The sequence below is a fragment of the Galeopterus variegatus genome, unplaced genomic scaffold (genome assembly GCF_000696425.1).
Source record: "Galeopterus variegatus unplaced genomic scaffold, G_variegatus-3.0.2 Scaffold1394, whole genome shotgun sequence".
Lineage (NCBI taxonomy): Eukaryota > Metazoa > Chordata > Mammalia > Dermoptera > Cynocephalidae > Galeopterus > Galeopterus variegatus.
This window is the reverse complement of record NW_007727505.1, coordinates 282,765-297,570: the sequence shown is the minus strand read 5'-3', so window position 1 is coordinate 297,570 and position 14,806 is coordinate 282,765. Positions and strand designations below refer to the sequence as shown.

The 14,806-nt window shown below is 56.7% G+C and overlaps 2 protein-coding genes across 3 annotated transcripts; both read right to left on the bottom strand.

The window, feature by feature from the left end:
* Window positions 1-284: 284 nt before the first annotated feature.
* HYAL1 (hyaluronoglucosaminidase 1) lies at window positions 285-2,986 on the bottom strand. The gene is made up of 3 exons (XM_008576744.1): window positions 2,015-2,986; window positions 1,378-1,467; window positions 285-1,211 (listed from the first exon to the last, which is right to left on the bottom strand). Exons 1-3 carry the CDS (start codon window positions 2,912-2,914, stop codon window positions 894-896), a joined length of 1,308 nt encoding a protein of 435 aa, XP_008574966.1. The 5' UTR covers window positions 2,915-2,986; the 3' UTR covers window positions 285-893.
* A 4,394-nt stretch (window positions 2,987-7,380) lies between these two features.
* Window positions 7,381-12,450, bottom strand: HYAL2 (hyaluronoglucosaminidase 2). Of its 2 annotated transcripts, none has more exons than XM_008576742.1 (4): window positions 12,249-12,450; window positions 9,163-10,129; window positions 8,549-8,638; window positions 7,381-8,112 (listed from the first exon to the last, which is right to left on the bottom strand). In XM_008576742.1, exons 2-4 carry the CDS (start codon window positions 10,081-10,083, stop codon window positions 7,702-7,704), a joined length of 1,422 nt encoding a protein of 473 aa, XP_008574964.1. In that variant the 5' UTR covers window positions 10,084-10,129; window positions 12,249-12,450; the 3' UTR covers window positions 7,381-7,701. The 2 variants fall into 2 exon arrangements, with proteins under 2 accessions (XP_008574964.1, XP_008574965.1); XM_008576743.1 differs by lacking the exon at window positions 12,249-12,450 and adding an exon at window positions 10,996-11,098.
* Between the last annotated feature and the right edge of the window lie 2,356 nt (window positions 12,451-14,806).

The window sequence follows — 14,806 nt, the reverse complement described above, 5'->3', positions numbered from 1 at the left end:
AGCCTCAGCAGGGAGCAGGCTCCTCCCCCAGATGGCTTCGCCTCTGCTCCGCCTCGCCCCAGGCTCAGGCAGATCCCGCCCCCGGCCCGTTGTGTCTCGAGTCCCGCTAGCCGCCTGCCCCAGTCCTGCTTGGAGAAAGATAAGGTGAAGCTTCTTCCTGAAATTCGGGCCCACCTGGGGAGCAGCCGCCCTCAGACAGATATCAGACCTGAGTGAGAGAGACCAGCCTTTCCTGTGCTCACTGGATCCCGGGGCCTGCACATTTTAGGCGCTCAATAAACAGCTAAGTAAATCATGACTGCTTTATTTGCTGGGCTTTGTGAAGCTGGTGCCTCTCAGTGGATTCAGGGGTCGTGCAGGGCTGGTTACCATCAACACACAGTACGACTGCCAGGGCTCTACCTCTGGAGCCAAACAGCCTGGGTTTGAATCAGCTTCTCCCTTTTCTTGCTGTGCGACCTTGGGCAAAGTGCTTACCCTCCCTGTGGGTGCCTCGGTTTCCTCACAGCCTCCTTGTGAGGACTGAATGAGGTATACTGCTTAAAGTGCTTAGCACATGGCTTGGCAAAGAGTAGGTGTTCAGCGAATGTCATCTTTTGTGATTGCCGCAGTTCAAAGATGGGCTCAGTATCTCTGGAGGATTGTCTGTGACCCTGCCAAGTACATGCATTTGGACATGCAGTGGATGGTGTCTTCCATGGTTCTAACTCCTCATGAGACTATCCTGGTCTGTAATCAATGTGCATGTGTGTGCAGGGCATGTGCCCAAGACGGTGGCTGAATATTATTCTGACTGTGACCATGACCTGTGTGACTGTGCCTGTATTTGAGGAAGCTGTGGTCAGACCCGAGTGCATTAGATGCTCAGTGTATGCAACCCTGTGTGTGACCACTCACCACCTGCTCTGCTGCTCACACCATGCTCCCCGCCAGCCAGGGTAGCAGCGACATTTGAACTCCACAGCCATTTGCACCCGATCCTCAAGTGAGAGGGCACCCTGCAGGGTCAGAGGTCCACCACCAGGTGTCAGCTGAATGGAGAAACTGATGCAGTTGAGGATGAGGAGGGCCTCAGGGTGGCTTGGGCGACGGGCACAGCGGCCATGGCCAGAGCACAGGACTTGACTGCAGAGAAGAGCTGCACTGGTCACATTAAGGATGAAGGGCCCCAGTGTGGTGTCCACATACTCCTTGATGGCCTGGCATGATTCCTGGTGGGAGGAGGAGCGTTAGGGACATCATGGCCATGAATGCACGGGTCCACCTAGAGCTGCTGGCCAACTGGGACTTCAGGGGTAGAAAGGGTAAGCTAGGGTCTCTCCAGTTAGCTTAATGGACCCACTCATGTCCCCAGCCCCCACCCAGGCATGAGCTCACCTTGGTTCTTGTGTTTTCCGAACTGACCCAGAGCACCACTCCTGCTGCCCCCTGAGCTGCACTTTCCCCCAGGCTGTGCTCCAGCTCCTCCTAGAGAAGGAGACAGAACAGTTCCGTGGGGCCTCCCTCCCTGCAGCAGATTGTGTAACCACTGGATGGGACAAATAATTTTAACACCCATCGAGGGCTGCTCTGGCCCTGGTGGCTAGAGGCAAGCCTGTCCCCTGTCTAGCCTGTGAGTGGCATGCAGACAGGGACTATTATCATTCTAATAAATGCTGACTTGGGGGCCGGCCCGTGGCTCACTAGGGAGAGTATGGTGCTGATAACACCAAGGCCACCGGTTCGGATCCCATATAGGGATGGCCATTTAGCTCACTGGGTGAGCGTGGTACTGACAACACCAAGCCAAGGATTAAGATTACCTTACGGTCATCTTTAAAAAAGAAAAAAAGAAAAATGCTGACTTGCCTGTGCCCAGCACAGAACTTGCCACAAGTAGGTGCTCAATGAACGTGAGAATGAATGCATGAAAGTGCCCCAAGGCTAAAGTGCCCCAAGGCTGTGTGGCCTCAATTGCTGGACCTTATACCTGACAAGGCAGGTGACAAGGTGGGTGGGGTTAAAGAAGACTCACCAGGGGCAGAGAGCGGTTTGTCTTGTCATAGAAGATCTGGAGATAGGGCAGCACTGGCAAAGTGAGGTTCCCGGCAGCCATAGCCACGCGGAATGCCTCACCCACACGGTGCTGCACATACATCTGTGCCTTCCCTGTGCCTTCCATCGCTGCAGGCATGTAGATGCTAGGGTAGAGGGCATCGCTCTGGCCCCACAGCCACCCTAGCAGGTCGTTCTGGGCACGGATGTCTGGTAGGCACTGGCCTGTGTAATTGGGGCTTAGAAAGTCATAGTTGTAGCAGTCAGGGAAGCCGTAGAAGCCCCAGAGGCCACGAGGACGTAGTGCCTGCCCCAGCTGGAGAGTGCCTGCCATCCAGGCCTGCGCAGCCCCCTGGAACTGGTCCTGGGCTGCTGTCTCCACCCGAGGAGCTGGCCAGTCAGGGTGCTGTGTCTGTACTAGTGCCCGTGAGCGCTGCCGGTAAATGTCCTTGGTGTCCCAATTGAAGGTCCAGCGTGGGCGCCATTTCTCCCAGTCAATGACCGCTAGCCCTGAGAAGTCAGGTGCAGGTATGGCAGCCTGGATGTCCCGGAATGTGCGGGCCAGGTGAGTATCCAGGCTAGCGTTCTGGGGTAGGCCACCAAACACAGGCTCCCCAGCAGGTGTGTAGTAGGGGTAGGTGCCCAGCTGGTCACTGTAGAAGATGGTCATGTCAGGGCCGCGGAAGGTCTGCTCCGGGTTGGCCACCACATCAAAGACACTGACATCCACATCCACGCCATGCTTTTCCAGGCACCACTGGGTGTCTGCATTCCAGATGGTGATGAAGGGCTGGTTGGGTGCCACAGGGCCCCTAGAGCCTTGGGCTATGTCAAGCAAGATCAGGAAGAGGGCACAGATGCGAAGTAGGTAGGCTGCCATGGCACGGGGTGGGTCTACAGAAACCTGGCCAGAGGAGGCATTGCTGAGAGCGGGCCTTGAACCCCCTGACCTCTGCTTGGGCAGGTGGACTGAGCCCCTTGCTCATTAATCCACCCCTGCTCTGCTTTCAGTTAAACATCAACCTGCAGGGCTCAGGGAGGTAAGAGGGCAGAGGAGACATGTAGAGGGGAGCTCTGCCATTGGAGGCACATCTGAGCTGCCTACTGGGCTGGGCCTCTGCCATATGCCTCCCACAAGGCTTGCCCTGGCCTAAGCTTGCCCGGTCCCCCTTCCTCAAGGGCCACTGAAGCCATGACATCTATTATTCCAGGAAGAGTGGCTGAGAGCCAGGCCCTCAGCCCCCAGACTGACCTGACTGTCTCTTCTACCAAAAATCCTGGCTAGTCATTGGAGGAAGGGATGTCAGCCCACCCCTCCTGCACACCCACCAGTCTGCCCACTTGTCCCTGCTGACCTCAAGGCTGAAGGACTTCTTCCTCCAAACTTCCTGGCCCCAGGATGGGGGCCTAGGCAGGGCCTGGCCAGATTCTGTTCCTTAACTCTGGCCCCAGCTACACCAGAGACTCGGAGGAAGCTGCTTCTGGAAATTCTGAGCTCTTGTAGGGGGTCAACCCACCCAGTCCAGGGGCGGGCTAAGGGGTAGGACCTGGATTGGGAGGCTCAGCCAGGCAGCAAGGCTACCGCAGAACCCCCTGCAAAGTGCCCTTGGTGGGGGTGGGGCTAGGCCAGCAGGGCCCTCCCACTCTGTCAGCACTAGGGCAGGGCTTTGTGGCTTTACTGGGGTTGGAGGGGGAGGGCAGTGGCAGAAACAGCTGGGCAGGCCTGTTTGTGGTACTGAAATCTGGGTGGCTCCAGATTATATAGTCAGGGAGTGTACTTTCCCCACGCGGCTGCATTATGACATTGGTGGGCCTTAGGCACTTTTGCTTTTATGGAGCCCTTCCTCCTTAAAAAAATACTTGACAATGTATTTTACAACTGTGTTGGTATAAAGTTGAATATAATTTGGGCCGGCCCCGTGGCTCACTCGGGAGAGTGCGGCGCTACCAGCGCCGAGGCCGCGGGTTCAGATCCTATATAGGGATGGCCGGTGCATTCGCTGGCTGAGCGTGGCGCAGGCAACACCGTGCTGAGGGTTGCAATCCCCTTACCGGTCAGAAAAAACAACAACAACAAAAAAAATAAAGTTGAATATAATCCAGACTGGGTTCATTATTATATATTCATTTTTAATATATTTATATTTTTTCCTTCTGATTAAAAAAAATCAAAACACTTGTATGGGCCCCTAGAAGTATCATGACCCTAGGCCCCGTGCCTACTTTTCCTAGTGGATGTAATTTTTGCTTTAGGGACCTGCTTCTGAAAGGCACTGTGTTCATGAAGTTGGGGCTGTCATCATGTCTGTAGATATGCTGGGTCAGTGACTGTGTCTTTGTGAAGCCCAAGTTAGTGAACATCTGTTCCTCTGCACTAATTCCAATGATGTGCACATGCAAACATGGGACCCAGTGCCTGGGACTGGATGTGTGTAAGACCCTGCTGCCTTGTGACCATGAGACCCCATGTCTGTGTGACCATGGGTATGAGCATGGGTCTATCAGTGAGCACATGCTTGTTCATTCATTTGTGGTTTCATTTGTTCACTGACTCATTAGCTGGTTATTGAGACCTGCTGGGTGCTCAGGCCCAGGCTTGCCTGCCATAGTGGGGTGAAGGAAATGCTATGTCCTTGCCCAGGATGAAAATGTTGCCTGGATCTACAGCCGAGTCAGCCTGAGCCACTGAACCATTTGGCACGATGGCCACTGGAGAAATGACAATCACAGCCATCTGGGCTTGGTCCTCCAGGCTGACTGGGATGGAGAAGCTGGCAGGGCTGAGGGAAAGTAGGGCCCAGGGTGCTGGGGACTGTGGGCACATTGGCCAAGACCCATGCACAGGATCAAGTCACAGAGGCAGTGGCTGCTGATCCTGTTCAGGAAGCAGGGTCCAAGAGTGATGACCATGTAGGACAGAGAGCCTGGCACAACTTTCAAGGGCTAAGGGGACAGGAGAACATCAAGGCAACCCCTGATCCCTCTCCCATGCTACCTCCTGGTGCCCAGGAAACCTAGTGCTGCAGTTGGCACAATCATGGAAACCAGCAGGCCAGCATTCTGCAGCTGGCCTTGTTCTGAGGGAGAAGCTCCAGCATTCTCCAGCTGGCCTCAGTCCAAGGAAGAAGCTCTAATGGTGGCAAAGCAGGAAGAAGCTGAGGGTACCCATAGCCCTCCCCAACCCTAGGGCCCTCCCCTGCCGGGCTGGTCTAGTTGGATTGGTGTGAGTGATGTGTGTGTGTCTGAGGTCTGTCCAGGCTGATGGGCCAGCCTTACTCGCTCTCTTTGGCTGTGCATACCTCAGGCCTCTGAGCCACCTCACTCCCCAGTACTTCTCTACCCCTGCTGCCCTTACCCACAGGACAGTTCTGGCTGTCCCTGAGTTGCACTTTCCTCAAGACTTTCTTCTAGGTCCTCCTGGGGAAGTGATGTGAGGTGGACACAGGTTTGTATGGAGGGGTCCAGCTGAATGGGTATAAGTCACAAGAGTGTAGGAGAGATCACAGTTGGGGAGGAGTTACAGATGTTTAGGAAAGATAACAGTTGTGTGGGGTCACACATGTGGAAGAGCATAGCTTTGCACAGAGAGTTACAGGTATCTAGGGGTCATAGCTAGGTGGGAAAGGTCACAGGTGTGTGGGTCTGGAACACACCTGTGTGTTGGGAGGTTGCAGGTGTGGGTGGGGTAGCTCACAGGTGTGCATGGGTCACATCTGTGTAGGGAGGTCACAGATGTGGGAAGTCACAGGTGTCGGGGAGACAGGTCCTAACTCCTTCCTTGCCTTCCCTCTGCTGAGCTCCACCTTCTATCTCATGGCCTTACTGACCAACACCTGAATTTTCTCCAGCCTGGTCTCTCCCCACCATGGCCATAAGCACTTGGGACTCTTTGACGTCTGTGTCCACCTTCTCCTTCACCAGGTGAATTTACCGCATCACCCTCCTGGTGCTGCCACCCAGCCCGCTTATCTCCATTCTTTGCCCATCACCAGCAAGAAGGGCAGGAGAGGACTCTCTTGACAACCTGAGTTGGCATTGATTTGGCTGGGCTTGCTTCTCCAGGCTCTGCTTCTCTAACCACACCATCCCCTCAATTGTGCGCTTCTCTGGGGCTCACTCTCCTGTCTGGCATCTCCCTCTACTTTGTCATCCCCACAAAGACAGCAGTCTTTGTCAGTGTGGTTCAGAGATGCATCCCCAGCACTGGCATGTGTGTGCTCAGTGTGTTTACAGAACGGGTGAGATAGTCACCGCCATCAAATGAAATTAGGCCAGGTGCCACTCTAGGGCTGCCCCTCTTGCCTCCGCCTGCAGCAGACCCCAAGCTACACCCCAGCCCAAGCTCCATGTGCCAGCTGTGTTCCAACTTCCTCCAGCCTTTCTCCATGCTTTATTCCCTAGCATCAAGCTGTCCCCTTCACCTTTCAAAACTCAATAAAGCAAGCACCTCCCCTGAGCCCTTGCTACTGGCTGTCCTCACCACTCTATTTCTTGAGTCTGTCTCCCCAGGGCTGGTGAGTTTCCTGAGGACAGGACTGTGTGGGTGAGTCATCACTGACATGGACAGGGGAACTACAGGTGTGGCTCTGATGGCTGAGGGGAGGGTTGAAATAACTCCCATCAGAGGCAGGCATAGTGTAGCAAGTCAGAGCTGGTCCGACTACTCCGGCTGCTACTTCTCTTCTCTGGGACAGCCAGGGACTAGCCATGTTCTCCCATGGCCAGGACAGAGGTGATCTTTGAGGATGTCCCTGCTCCCAGGCTCAGGATCCCCCTGTCCCATCATGGATCTCTGTAGTGTGACAGGGACTGAATCTCAGGATTCAGATCTCAATCCCCTGCCCGCTGCCCCCCACCAAAACCAAGGGAAGGCTGTGATCCAGATGGGGAGAGGTGTGTGTGGCTGGAGTCCACTCCCACTGGCAGCAGGGAGTGAGAGAGACGCCCTGGCCTGTGGGAACAGCAGGGAAGATCACACATTTACTTCCTCCTTTCTCCCTGGGTAGGTGGGGTGAGGAAGCTGGTACCGGCCCAGCAGGAGATGCAGGGGCAAGTGGTAGAAGCACAATGAGCCCTGTTCCTCACGCCAGGTTGGGGCCCAACGTGGAAAAAGCAAGGTCCTTAGTGTTGGGGTGGAATGTGTGTCCCTCAACCCTCAGTGGCCCCTTCCCCAGCAGGACAGCCACAGAGTGGGCAGCTCTGGGCCCACAAGTTCCAGTGGACATATTTTACAGATGAGAAGTCCCCAGCAGAGGGCTTCTCAGAGACAGATCTGAGCTCAACCTCACGGGAGACCCTGGAATCTCTCTTATAAGCCCTGGCCAAGGTACAGAAAGTCCAAGCACAGAAGCAGTTGTTTTATATTTAATTTACAAAAGAGATCCAAAAATAATAATAATAAACTATCTAGGGCAGGGGAGTAGGGTCAGGCCCTCCCCAGCCCAGCTGTATCCTCCTTCCTCTCTGGCAGGAAGAGAAGGGGCCTCCCAGGGGACTTCCTCTCCCCCTTAGAACAGGGGGGTGAGAGCTGGTATGGATACTCTGTTGGGCATCCTGGGGGCTCTGCCCCCTCCAGACTCTAGTTTGTTCACCCCCTACAGGCTCCCACATGCCCAAGAGAGGCCTTGTGGCAGAGGCCAGCTTAATTGGCAGCCAGGTAGGAGACCCCTACAAGGTCCAGGTGAGAGCCATGGCTGTCAGAGCCAGCGGGCCAGTGAGGTGGGACCCAGCCCAGTCTCTGCTGGTACCCCCAGCTGCCTGCCTATGGTCCCACTGGCATTGCTCACCACCCCAGCCCAAGTAGCACTGGCAGCGAAAGTGCGTCTGCAAGTGGTCGAGGTCGGCCCAGCTGAGCTGCCCCTCGGGTCGCAGCTGGGGCTCACCAGGTGCATGGCCAGGCACTAGGCGGAAACTGCTGGCGCTGAGGTGCAGGAAGGTATTGGCGCTGGGACTGCGGCGCACACAGCGCCCGTGGCCATGGCACTGGGCCCAGCTGCAATACTGGGCAGCCCATGACACGTTGACCACATAGGGGACCAGCAGCCGTGTCAGGTAATCCTTGAGGTACTGGCAGGTCTCCTGGGGGACAGAGGCCAGGGATCACAGGTCAGGGTTAGCTGAGTCAGCCCACAGACCAAGATGGAAATTCTGCATCCACACACTGATGACCTTACCTTTTTCAACAGTGCACACATTTGTATACACACACATACACACGTGTGCCTGAGCCCTCACAGTCCCTGCTCCTGCTAAGAAGGGGGTCAGGTGGAGACTAGGGTCTAGCTGGGCAAGTGGGGAAGGGTGGAAGTCAACAGCTGTTCAGGACAGCCTTTCCTCTTTCTTGAGAGTAGGGTGGGGATTCCCTTCTTCTCTGCTTGGACCAGGAAAGCCTTGGGTGGGAGTCAGACAAGGGGACCAGTCTAAACCTGCCCACCTGAGCCTGGCAGCCAGAGGCCCAAACTCTCTGCCTGTTCCTGTAGACTCAGCTACGGCAGGCTGGGTGGGTCTTACTTACCATGCTTGTGGTGTACACTGAGTCACCCCAGAGGATGACACCAGCTGCGCCGAGGGCTGCACTCTCACCAATGGTAGAGATGAGGTCCATCTGTATGGGGAGGGGATAGTCACTTGGGAAGACTGAGATGATGGGTGAGAAGAGCAGACAGGGTGGGCAGGCCCCAGCCTGTTCTGACCTGCTGACCCCAAGCCCAGCCCTCTTCTTTCACCTCCAGGAAGATGTTCAGACTATCTGTTTTGCTTACTCCTTAAATGTTTAAGTCCATTTCTACTCTCATGTTGATCCTCAGCTTCCCAAACCCGGGGCACACCTGAGCCTTGGGCCTTATCTATCAGGATGGACTCCAAAGTCAGAATGCCTGGGTCCAAGTCCCTGCTCTGCCCTGGATTTGCTGGGAAAATTTGGGCAAACTTCTCAGCATCTCTGTGCCTCAGTTTTCTTATCAGTAAAATGGAAATAATGTTGTCACCCTTTCACAAGGTTACCAAGAGAATGATTTGAGGGGATGTGGAATAGCCAGTAAACTGTGGGGCTGTGGGCCCCTGGGAACCCAAGCATGCAGTGTTTCCCTGAGTAAGGAGGAAGAAGGCAGGGCTCTAGAAGGCACGTACCTCACTAAGCCCTGTGAGCCCACGGCTATAGGTGGGCCGTGTGAAGACGTAGACAGGGAGTGCATGGTTGGCATGGTGGGTGTGAGCTACACGAAGGGCCTCTTGAACACGGAAGCTGACAAATTTGCGGCCATGGGCAGAGGAAGCGAGTGTCTCGTCCAGGTAGACAGAGGGGAACAGGGCTGTGCTCTCAGCCCACAGCCAGGCCAACTGGTCATTGCGGGCCACCTCAACATCAGGGCAGCGGCCTGTGTAGCTTTCCCAGTTTTGCACATAATCATGATTGTAGCAGTCCGGAAAGAGGTAGAAGCCCCAGAGGTGCCGGGGCCGCACTGCCTTGACATAGCGTAGTGTCTCCAGCATGAACTGCCGTGCAGCAAACTCAAACTCATATTGTGCCTGTTTGCCTACTTGGTCTGATGGCCAGTCAGGGTGGCGACTAGCCACCAGTTGGCGTGATGACTGGCGGTACACATCCTTGTCCTGCCAGTTGCGCACCCACACAGGTCGCCAGTGCTCCCAGTCGATGACTGCCAGCCCTGCAGGTTCCTGTGTTCGAATGTAGTGCTCCACAGGTTTTTGCAGCTTTTTCAAGTGTGCCCAGAGGCTGCCATTCTGTGGCACTCCACCATGCACAGACTTCCCGGCTGAATCAAAGTGTGGATATAGGCCTAGACGGTCATAGTAGAAGATGGTGATATTCTGGTTCACAAAACCCTCATTGGGTGAGGCCTGCACATCGAAGGCATTCAGATCTAGTGGCACCTTGTGGCGTGGGCCACAGTCTTGTGTGGGAACATCCCACGCAACTACAAAGGGCCGGCCTGTGAAGATAGGGGGTGCCGTGGGCTTGAGCTCCATGGCCCATGCCACCGCCAGCACTAGGGCCAGTGTGACGGTGGGGCCTGGGCCTGCCCGCATACTGGGGACTGCAGGAAGTGTCACCTGCCTGGCACCAGCTCAGGAACTGGAGGAGAGTGGGAGAAAACAAGTCAGTCTAGAGAACCCTGGAGGTGTCCACCTCAAACCCCCCCATGCTCCCAAAGCCCACGCTATTTGGGGCATTGTGCCCAAAGCTGTTCAGACCACACATGGCTGTAATACGTTTCAGATACTACCGGCCACTGAAGGGTAAACAAGACGCGCCAGGGACTCACTGCCAGGAGCATAGGGCTCCTTCCCCTAGCAGGTAGCCTATGGCTGGGCAGGAATCTGTCAGATCTGTGACTCTTCTGAGAACTGGATGAATTTGCTTATGGACTTACTGCTAGAGCCACATCCATGCCTGCATACCATCCAGTGTATGGTTTCAGAGAGCCCTGAACCCGAGGCTCACCCTGAACCCGGTGAAGAACCCGTGATCCAGAGAAACGATAGCATTTGAGTAAGGCAGGGCACAGTTCATACAGAAGCTAGGAAGCTGGAAGGAACACAGCAGTGGGGCTGGTATCTGTGCAACACCGGCCCCGAAAGAAGTGAGGCTGTCAGTACTTTGTCTTGAGCGCAGACACTCCCCCAGTCTTGGTGGAGGCCCCGCAGGGACAAAGGGGCAGCGGACCTCCCACGGCGGCGCCGGCAGTCCGGCTGGCCCTTTCCTCCACCGCTACCAGGAATACGCGCAAGCGCCTCCCTCTCCGCCCCCCACCTGGCCGGTCGGGGGTAGAAAGCCCTCCACCTGGCCTTTGTGCGGGACCCCGCCCCCGCCCCGCACGTGGGGCCTGAGCCTGGCCGGGTGGGGGTGGGGTTCCTGGGCGCCTTTCCGGGAGCGCCCCTCAGGGCTGAGACTCCAGCCCGCGGGGGGAGTACCACCAGGCTTGCAGAGCCCGTTCTCACCTCGCGCGGGACGCCACCAGGAACCACGCCAGGGCTACCGCCATCCCGGGCCCAGCCCAGCCTGCTCCGGCCGTTCGCCCGGGCACTGCCCGGCTCGGCGTCTCTGCTGGCTCCGCCCCCCCGGTCTGCGGGCCCTTTAAGAATCCAGCGCGGAGGTGGGCCCGGGGCAGGACTCGCGGTAGGGGAGGGAGGGTGTGTTCTCCTTTTTCGCCGCTAGTACCGCGTTTCGGACTCGAGGATCCCAGATCCTCTACGAATCCCACCCATTTAAGACTCTGAAGCCCTTCCAAATGGAACTTTCTGCTAAAGTCTCAACCACGAGCGCCAGTTAGCCTGAAATTTCCCCCCACAGCCTGCAGCCGGTGGTACAGTCCTCCCCGCTTCGCGTCGCCGCCAGCCCCTTAAAGGCACAGCACAAGGGACGGTGGGAGGGAGGGAATAAAGGAGGTGGCATGCACCCGCTCAGTCATAGGAGGTGCTGTGGGACCTTGAGGCGTTGGGTGGGGGCAGCAGCAGATTTGGCTCTGCACACCTGAATGGAGACCCCAGCCCCGGGGCCCCTTTGTATGGAAAAAGGGACTTTGACTTGAGCGGATCCCTGGTCTCGGGACAGTAATGCCCCGCCTCCTACAAATCGGGGCTCCCCCTCCTCTAGTCGTTGGTCTGAAAGGAAGCCCCACCCCCTGTCCCTCTGGGGGTAGGGGGCCAAGCACCACCTCTTGGCCCTCCAGGGGCAGGGCCGGGGCAGTGGTTGTCCCGGCAACCCGGGCCGTGGGTGGCTGCTCGCCGGAGGGGTTTGGGGGTAGGGCACCCCCCTTAAACCGATCCGCATCAGGGGCGGGCCAATCCTTGGTAACCTTTCCTCTCCTGCCCAGTCTCGGGGGCCTGCGGGAGCCTCCAGGGCTCCCTCTCAACTCCGAGAGGGCTGCCATCCTTGTACAAGTCTCTGGCCAGACCTCGGAAAGCCGGCAGGAGGAACTCCCGGGGACTCCATCCCGTTTTCTGAGCCTTTACACCCCCAAGCCCTTCCCGGTGGGAGGCAGGCATAGAGCTGGAACACTGCGAGTCCTGTACGAGACCTCCTCGCCTCTTCCTAGATCCGTTCCCCTGTGCGGGAGTCAACTCTCCAAAGGGCCCGCGTCTGCGCCGCCAGCCCCTTCCCCGACCGGGCGCCTGGGAGGAGGGAGGTACCGGTGCTTCGAGCGCACCTATGGAGGTGTTGACCAGCCGTCGGCGGTCTGCGCTGATCTCACCTGTGTGGGAGTCTGTCTCCCCAGGAGGTCGGCGGCCTTCCTCCTTCCTGGGGTGTGCTTCTCCAGCCAGGCTGCTTACGCCAGCTGCTGCCCGTTGGGCAGCCCGCCGGGGACTTGATAAACTCCATTCCCTCCCACCCACTCCCGCCTCCCATCATCCCAGCCCTTTCTCCTCACTTCCTGCTGCCCCTCTGAGAGGAAAGGGCCAGGAACAGGGGCGGGGGGGGGCGGGTGGATTAGAGGGGGAGATCGCCTTGACCCTGTTTCCCTCCGGCATGCCCTGCTGGCTGACTGACTCCCCTCTCCACCCTTCCCCTGAGTAGGATCTGGCCACACCAGCTGCACCAGGTGACAGGAAGGCTAGGGGCCCAGGCTCAGGTGCCATTCTCCCCCATGCCCACAAACTTCTTTAAAACTGGGGAATCTCTGGGCCGGCCCGTGGCTCACTCGGTAGAGTGCGGTGCTGATAACACTAAGGCCACGGGTTCGGATCCCATATAGGGATGGCCGGTTAGCTCACTGGGTGAGCGTGGTGCTGACAACACCAAGCCAAGGGTTAAGATCCCCTTACCGGTCATCTTTTGAAAAAAAACAAAACAAAACTGGGGAATCTCTTTTCCCCAATCTTGGGGTTGGGGCCCATCTTCAAATCCAGTAGGGAGTGAGAAGAGGGGCCCAAGTCGTGGTGCTTTTGAAAGTCAAACTATTTGGAGGGTGTTTATCTAATGGTCTCTCAGAGCAGGTACCAAAGAAAGGAACCAGTGGGGAGGCAGGGGTGTGTGTGTGTGGGGGGGGGACTTCCAGGAGCTGAGTCAATTTTTTTCCACTAAGAGAGGAAGCATCCCAAGTGTGACAGAGAGGACAATGTGTTGATGTGTGCAACTGTGTGGGATGGGGGTTAGGGGCAGGGGCTGAAAGGGTTCTGCAGGGTGGTCTCCTCCTGGAGGACATTATTAGATGTCACTGAGTCTGCTGCAGAAAGTAGGGGGCTCTTTACAACATGAGTGAGGAAAGGGGTATGTTCTTGTGAGAGGGAGTGCTCATAATGTGGCTGGCCCCACGGAAGACTTCAGCAGGCTTCCAGCAGACCTCTCCAGAGGTGCTGACAAATCTGCCTACCCTCAAATCACCCTAAGCCTACCCCTCAGCACCCCAGCGGCCCACTTCCCCAACGCCCAGAGGCTTCTCTCCTAACAGAAGGCAGTGGGAAGGGCTGGGGGAGGTGGATGCATATTCTGGAGTCTGGTCCTGAGGACCAAGGAGTTCAGGACATGGCAGGGGAGGATGCAGTGTCCCTGTACCACTGTGCTGGCTTCAAAAGAGACAGAGGCTTTGGAAGCTCCAAGGGTGGGGACCCCTGGCGAAACAAACACCGGGCCAGACTGTCACAGGGAAGGGACACTTCCTCAGGCAGCCAGAAGGAAGGAAGTGAGCACAGCCCAGGGGGAGGGAGTGGGGAAGTACTGCCCTAACTGCCATTGTTTCCAGCTTCGGGGTCAGCTGGGCAGGCCCAGCACAGGGAGTTCCCCCATGATGGGACAGTGGTGGTGTGAGATAGTATGCCATCTAGCATGGGAGAGCCCTGGCCCTTCAACAGCCAGTGGGGGGGACAGTGGAGGATGACTTATGCCTTGCATCTTATAGAGCAGGTGGGAAGGTGCCCCACAGAACTGTAGTCCAGGCTTCACAGGGTGATCTTGCTCCAGAGCCAGCAAGTTCAAACCTCCAGTTGATTGGCATGACAACTCTCCAGGCCCATAAGCCTGCATTCCTGAACTCGCTCCTTCCTAACTGGGAGTTGGATTGATGGCCAAAGGTTAGGCCTGGTAGAGAAGCTGCCTCATACATAGCAGGCTCTGAGAAGGCAGAATGTTCACCTGGGGTAGGGGGCAGGTGAGAAGACAGGGACAGCAGAGAGCAGAGAAAGTATTGGGGGTCTGAGCCTTGCCTGCTAGAACAGAAGCCCTGGGTTCACTCTCTCAGTAGTGTCCACAGACAAGCCTGGGAGGAGGCAGGTGAGTTTGAGCTGCAAGAGCCTGGCAGTAGGCCAAGGGTGTGTGGCACCTATCTGGCTGCTGTCTATCTAAGGCTGGGCCTTTGAGTTCTATGGAGCGCAGCCTGGGATGGAAGTGAGCACAGCCCAGTGGGAGGAAGTGGGGAAGTACTGTCCTGACCTCCATTGTTTCCACTTGGGGTCACTTGGGGTCAGCTGGTAGTGCTGGGGCCGGGACAACTATTCCAGAACTATCTGGAGTCACACTCTCACCTTAGGTCAAGCAGGTGGGGCCAATCTCTCATGAATCATACCATGGCCTTTTGATTCCAGGGGTCCCTACCACATTGAACAAAATAGATGAGTGGCCCCTGCATGCTGAGGGGGCCTGTGGTGAGGTCTGTATGAACACAACCACCTGCTAGCCAGGGCTGGGATGGCTACAGGCTGGGCTCAAGCTTACCCTTGGGCCTTGCTGGAGATGGAGGACCTGTGAGAGTCTAGGCCCAGGCCTACCTACTGAGCCCAGCTGGTATTCACAGGCCCAAAGGATGCCACTCTCATG